Source organism: Oxyura jamaicensis, chromosome Z, assembly GCF_011077185.1.
Source record: "Oxyura jamaicensis isolate SHBP4307 breed ruddy duck chromosome Z, BPBGC_Ojam_1.0, whole genome shotgun sequence".
NCBI lineage: Eukaryota > Metazoa > Chordata > Aves > Anseriformes > Anatidae > Oxyura > Oxyura jamaicensis.
Genome location: NC_048926.1, coordinates 82,456,932 through 82,463,511, shown reverse-complemented (window position 1 = coordinate 82,463,511; position 6,580 = coordinate 82,456,932). Strand labels below are relative to the sequence as shown.

Here is a 6,580-nt window from a genome sequence, read left to right as displayed (position 1 = left end):
TGCCACATGATACTTTGGTATTGATATTGAAAAACAAATGTTAAGTCTGTATGTAGATGGACATACATCCCCTCCCTCCAAGCAACCTTTCCTTTCCCCAGATTTCACACTTTGTTGATTTCTTATGAGAAAGAGTAGAGGTGACACTTCATTAGTCTTACGGTGAGTACTAAGATTTTATTTATGTTTGGTTGCTGGAAGTTTCTGAAAAAAATGCCCGAGTTTGTTTAGTTGTCTTGAGTAGTGCATTGTTTTATACAAAGCTCTCTGTAATTTCCTTATGGACCAAGAAGGTTCGTAAGAAATGGTGAGTATAGAGACAGCTCTTCATGTCTGCTAAACTTTTCTATCTTAGTACCATTTTATGTATTTTCTAGAAAGAACAAAGGAGTGCATCCCAGTTGATATGCTATAGTGAATATGAAAATTGCGTTACACTTCTGATAGATAAAGGTTGCAGTTTGAGATTTTTTACTCGTGAGAAGCGGGTATGTGATCGATGGTTCAGTGCAGTAGCTGAGAAACTGCAGAAAGTCATTTGCAGAAGGCAAGAGCTGGATTAAATGAGACTGGCATTAAAGTTCAGACTTCAGTGGGAGTTTATCTAATACCATAAGCAATTTAACAAAGCATCCAGTGGGTTATTCACAATTAGTTTTTTTTTTTTCTTTTTTTTTTCTTGTTTTTTTTTCTCTCAATATAACCAGGATCTGATCTTTAACTATGGAGTATGGTTTAGTTTGGACAGAAGTTAACAGAGGCACAATGTCCTGCGTTACTCAGTATGCAGTGGAGCTGCCTGTGACAAGTCTGATGCTTAGGTAGCTGTTGTACTAGGCTTGTACTAGGCCACCTCCATGACAGAATCAGTTTTTTTTTCCTCTTGTGCTCTTTGCAAGTTTGCTAGTTCTGATACAGTAAGAGTGCAGCAGGGGTGAGTTAAGATCTAGTTATTGTTCATCTGTATTTTAGCCATCATCCTTCCTTTTTAAACCCAGTCTGACTGTGGTCTAAGTAGAACCTAATCCATTTCTAATATTATAGTTTCTTCTGCTTTGTTTTATAGGATCATGGATTTTCCAGGACACTTTGAGCAAATCTTTCAGCAGCTCAATTACCAGAGGCTTCATGGCCAACTTTGCGACTGCGTCATTGTAGTGGGAAACAGGCATTTCAAAGCCCATCGCTCTGTTTTGGCAGCGTGTAGCACGCATTTCCGAGCTCTCTTTACTGTAGCAGAAGGAGATCAGACCATGAATATGATTCAGCTGGATAGCGAAGTGGTGACAGCAGAAGCTTTTGCTGCTCTCATAGACATGATGTACACTTCCACACTAATGCTTGGAGAGAGCAATGTTATGGATGTCTTACTGGCTGCATCTCACTTACATTTGAACTCTGTTGTTAAAGCATGCAAACACTACCTTACTACGAGGACACTGCCAATGTCTCCACCGACTGACAGAGTTCAAGAGCAAAATGCGCGCATGCAGAGGTCTTTCATGCTTCAGCAGCTTGGGCTAAGTATTGTGAGCTCTGCCTTAAATTCCAGTCAGAGCTCAGAGGAGCAACCAAACACAATGAGCTCCACGATGAGAAGTAACATGGAACAGCGCACTACATTTCCGATTCGCCGTCTCCACAAGCGCAAACAGTCTTCAGAAGATCGGGCCAGGCAGCGAATGAGGCCTGCCATAGATGAGTCTGCTTCCGATGTGACTCCAGAGAGCGGGCAGTCAGTAGTTCATTCACGGGAGGATTTCTTTTCAGCAGATTCACTGAAGATGGTGGACAACTCAAAGGCTGATGCCATCGCTGATAACCAGGAGGATAGTACTATTATGTTTGATCAGTCTTTCAGTGCTCAGGAAGATACTCAAGTGCCCAGCCAGTCTGACAACAGTGGAGGAAACATTCCACAGATGTCCATGGCATCCCAGGCAACGCAAGTGGAAACCAGCTTCGACCAGGAGGCTGCATCTGAGAAGAACAACTTCCCATGTGACAATCCAGAGGTCAGTTTAAACGAAAAGGAGCACATGAGGGTGGTGGTTAAATCTGAGCCCTTGAGCTCCCCGGAGCCTCAGGATGAGGTGAGTGATGTCACGTCCCAAGCAGAAGGCAGTGAGTCTGTTGAAGTGGAAGGAGGAGTTGTCAGCGCAGAGAAGATAGAGCTGAGTCCTGAGAGCAGTGATCGTAGCTTTTCTGATCCGCAGTCCAGTACCGATAGGGTGGGAGATATCCATATTATGGAGGTGTCAAATAACCTGGAACACAAGTCATCTTTCAGTATCTCAAATTTTCTGAATAAAAGCAGAGCTGGCAGCTATGGTGCTAGTCAAAATAATGATGACAACATTCCAAATACAACAAGTGACTGCAGAATGGACAGCGATGCCTCTTACCTGATGAGTCCGGAATCGGGGCCTGCTAGTGGTCACTCATCTGCCACGGTCTCTCATGTTGAGAACCCTTTCAGTGAGCCTGCAGACTCTCACTTTGTTAGACCAATGCAGGACGTGATGGGTCTTCCCTGTGTGCAGACTTCGGGGTACCGGGCTGCAGAACAGTTTGGCATGGACTTTCCACGGTCGGGCTTGGGCCTCCATTCCCTCTCAAGAGCAATGATAGGCTCTGTCCGAGGGGGAGCCAGCAGCTTTCCTGGCTACCGCCGCATAGCCCCCAAAATGCCTGTTGTGACCTCTGTCAGGAGCTCCCAGCTGCAGGATAACTCATCCGGTTCCCAGCTGATCATGAATGGGACCACTTCTTTCGATAATGGGCACCCTTCACAACCCGGCCCACCACAGCTGACGAGGGCATCCGCGGATGTTCTTTCAAAATGTAAGAAAGCCTTATCCGAGCACAACGTCTTGGTTGTAGAAGGTGCACGCAAATACGCATGCAAGATCTGCTGCAAGACTTTTTTGACCTTAACGGACTGTAAGAAACACATCCGTGTGCACACAGGAGAAAAGCCTTACGCCTGTCTGAAGTGTGGCAAACGATTCAGCCAGTCCAGCCACTTGTACAAACATTCCAAAACAACCTGCCTGAGGTGGCAGAGCAGCAACCTACCTAGCACTTTGCTTTAACCGTTTCCACCCCCCAGCCTGAATGAGAGTGCCAGTACAAACTCGTAACTCTCTGAAGCACTGCAGGAACATTAACACTATTTTGCTCAAGCTAAGAAGCTGCTCTCATAGATCCGTGAACACTTGTGTGTGGTTGTGCCTCACACAAACGTCTTGGTTCTGTAAATTGGGGATAATACCATACCTACCTCACAGGGGTGTGGTGAGGCTTAAACAACTCTTAGTGAAGGACTTAGTGGTCCTCAGAAGTCAGCGCTACACAGTCTGTCGATGTGTGAAACATTACTGTTATGTACATGCAAGCCTGGAGCTCATGGGGATACAGCCCTTAAAACTAAGTTCCTTTGCGTGGCAGAGGGGTCAGGATGGAGTGAGAGTAATCTCATGAAGTGACACATTTCAAGAATGAGAAACTGAAGTGCAAATTTCCTTTTGTTTTCCGAAGTATTTTGTAAAAGTGAAAACAAATAAATAACCTGCAAAAATCAAGTTGTTGCATTATGTGTGAGCAGTAATGCAAAGAGCTGTTTATTGCAGATTGCGTCTCTTTAGAAGAAAAACAACTTTGGATGCACCTGTCTGACATAAAATGCTTTAAAATATGCTAATTATAAAATAGTTTTAGGGTTCTGAATGTATGTTTGCCTGTTTTGTAGTAAAGAACACTGTGTAATGAAGGTGCTTAAATTAAATCCAAGACAAGTAACTTTTGGACTACCACTTGTATATATACTTGGAATACAGCAAGATCTGGATGTTTCACTGATTTTTTTTTTTTTTTTTTCTGTAGAAGAAACTTGTATTAAGTGATAAGTGAAGTACTGTTTCTTGTTTGTGCTATTCTTAGCAGTATCTTAACCAATTTGTATTTCCTATCTTAAAATTCCATATACACAAAAGTCTGAAAAGAGCTTGTCTTTGTCCGTTTTGTTATTTTGAATGAGACAGAAAATTTGTGATGGCATTTTTCTTGTGTTTAAGATAGTCTCTTGCTGTTCCCAGACATGCCGACAGTCAGTCTGATCCACTTTACTGCATAAGCATGTTTGTTCTTTTCTGGTACTCTTCAGGCTTTAATTTTCTCCTCTGTACACTTATTTTCCCTTGCAATTATGGATTGTTTCTTACATCAGAGGAGTCAGGAATGATCCTTGTTTGCCATATTTATTTACATTTCTGTGTAAAGTGTAGTAGACAAATCCAGTCCTTTTGTTTAAAGTAGTGTCATAAATGTACCTTTCTACATAAAGTTAAAAAAAAAATAGCATAAATTTAATTAAAAAAAACAGCACTGCACACTTTGTAAAGCAGAAATTCAGTGATCCTTGTTCTTTGAGAGAACAGTATACATCTTGTTTAATTTCCTCCTCTTCGATACCATTGTAACTAATAGTATTTGCAGTGTCTTTTATTTTCCTTGTTTAAGATGCACGTGAACTACCAGCTTTCAGAACTTTCAGAATGCTGGGTTTCTGCATTTTGGAGCACTTCTGCTGATAAATGTTGTTCTACCATATCGAAGCTGGGTCAGGGCTTCAGCACATCCACACTACTCTGGAGAGACAGATGATTGATGTTTCCTGGCATTTAAGTCACAGAGCAACTGTTTTCTGTTAATACAGAAACAATTTGCAGACTTTTTTTTTTTTTTGATTCCATGTAGCCAAGATAACCTGTGCGATGATACTCAGCAGTTTTAAGGAGTTTGTGTTCCTAGTAGTTAAACATCTTGGTCCTGTGTTTTGCTGAACAGAAAATAAAATCCTAATACACAGTCCCATAGGTCATTTATCGGGATGAACTGTGAACACTGCTGAAGATTACGAACCAAACATTCATTGTCAGACCAAAGGAAACATAAAAAGCTTTCTGTACCTGGCTGTATGTGAAACAGTAGTCAGCTAATGAAGAAATGTCTAGTTACACCTCTCCGTGCTGAACAATTGCCAAGTGTCTGTCAATGTGTCACTTGCACCTTGAGCATCCAAGGTAAACAGGAACATGGAAACATGAGTGATTGGATTGATTCCTTTAAAAAGTTTAAGAGTTCTTTATTTAATGGTCATATTTGTAGCTCTTGATTTTTAAAGAATTAAAACAATGTGACATTTTTAAAAAGCTTTAGGATATGCCACTTTTTTTTTTTTTTTTTTTGATAACCATTTTGATACTGGGGGACTGAAGGCATTGAGGGATACTCAATAATCTCACTAAAACATGAATAAAATACAATATTTTGTACTTCAATATATTCTTGTTGGTGTCTTGCCTTATTGGTAGCATTCTGGCTGATTGTTTCATCTTTCTTGCATTTCTACCATTCTGTTAAAAACTAGATTTTTTTTTAATATACATTTTCTACAATGCATCTGAAATCCTACAGCATGTAGGAATAAAGCAGCTGTGTGATACAGAGATTAATTAAAAGCTGATGTGATCAGGTAAACGTATTAAACTGTACTTTTTTTTAATCTGTTCTTTTATAATAAATTTTCATGTTGTTGTGAAATACCAGACCTTGTGTGGGAAGACTCCTCTCCTTTCTTAAAGAAAAAAAAAAGTTAAACTTGCAGCATCCTTGTAAGTAGCAACTTTGACTTTCTATTTTCGTTGACACCTAGTGCTTTTGGAGGAGCATGCTGCAAGTCCAGGAACTTGTGGGTGACTTGTTGCCTTTCTAGTCTGCCAGTATGATACAGTATCTTAGAATGAAAGCTCCACTTAGCTGTCCCGTATGGTGAAATGAGAGAGAGCTCATCTCAAAACATGGTAAAATTGCCAAAGAGCTTATCACCCTGAGTTGTGTTCCAAGCTAAACTGTACAGACCCTATGGTGAGATCTCATGTGAAGAAGTCTGTGAGGTAGCATTTTGAAACATCAGAAAATATTTTTTTGTGCCGCTGTATTTGACTTGATTTACTTTTTATTGTGGTGTGTTTGCCAACAACATAATTAATTGACTAAGCAGGTAATTTTTGTGTGTTAGCTGTTTGAGTTCTTTGTCTCACTTTGCAGTGCACAACTGAAACGTGGGCACACAGGCATGTTTGTCAGATGAGGCAAAGTGCATAGTACTGCTCATGGCAGGCCTCCGTTATGCTGGGGTTTGAGTAAAGCTTTGTACACTCTTCCCCAGCATTCTGGACAAACTGGCTGCTCACGGCTTGGACGGGCGTAAGCTTCGCTGGGTAAAAAACCAGAGTGGTGGGAGAGCTGCCTGGCAGAAAGGGACCTGGGGTATTGGTTAACAGACAGCTGAGCAAGGAGCCAGCAGTGTGCTCGGGTGGCCAAGAAGGCCAGTAGCATCCTGGCTTGTATCGGAAATAGCATGGCCAGCAGGACTAGGGGGGTGTTTGTCGCCCTGTGCTCGGCTCTGGTGAGGCTGCGCCTTGAACGCTGGGTTCAGTTTGCCCCCTCCCCGCCCCCCCACAAGAGGGGCATCGAGGTGCTGAAGGGTGTCCAGAGTAGGGCAATGAGGCTGGTG

At 41.9% G+C, this 6,580-nt stretch overlaps 1 protein-coding gene and 1 long non-coding RNA gene across 2 annotated transcripts in view; both read left to right on the top strand.

Moving 5' to 3' along the window:
- The first annotated feature begins 879 nt into the window (after nucleotides 1–879).
- ZBTB5 (zinc finger and BTB domain containing 5) lies at nucleotides 880–5,683 on the top strand. Its single transcript, XM_035310916.1, has one exon. It carries the CDS (start codon nucleotides 1,071–1,073, stop codon nucleotides 3,093–3,095), a length of 2,025 nt encoding a protein of 674 aa, XP_035166807.1. The 5' UTR covers nucleotides 880–1,070; the 3' UTR covers nucleotides 3,096–5,683.
- A 633-nt stretch (nucleotides 5,684–6,316) lies between these two features.
- LOC118156738 overlaps nucleotides 6,317–6,580 on the top strand; it is a 1,269-nt gene continuing 1,005 nt past the window's right edge. The window contains exon 1 of the long non-coding RNA XR_004746411.1: nucleotides 6,317–6,541. This is a non-coding gene — a long non-coding RNA (uncharacterized LOC118156738). The remainder of the gene's footprint in view (nucleotides 6,542–6,580) is intronic.

Excerpts from the sequence above, each read along its gene's own strand:
- ZBTB5 (XM_035310916.1), top strand. The coding sequence starts at position 1,071 with ATGGATTTTCCAGGACACTTTGAGCAAATCTTTCAGCAGCTCAATTAC.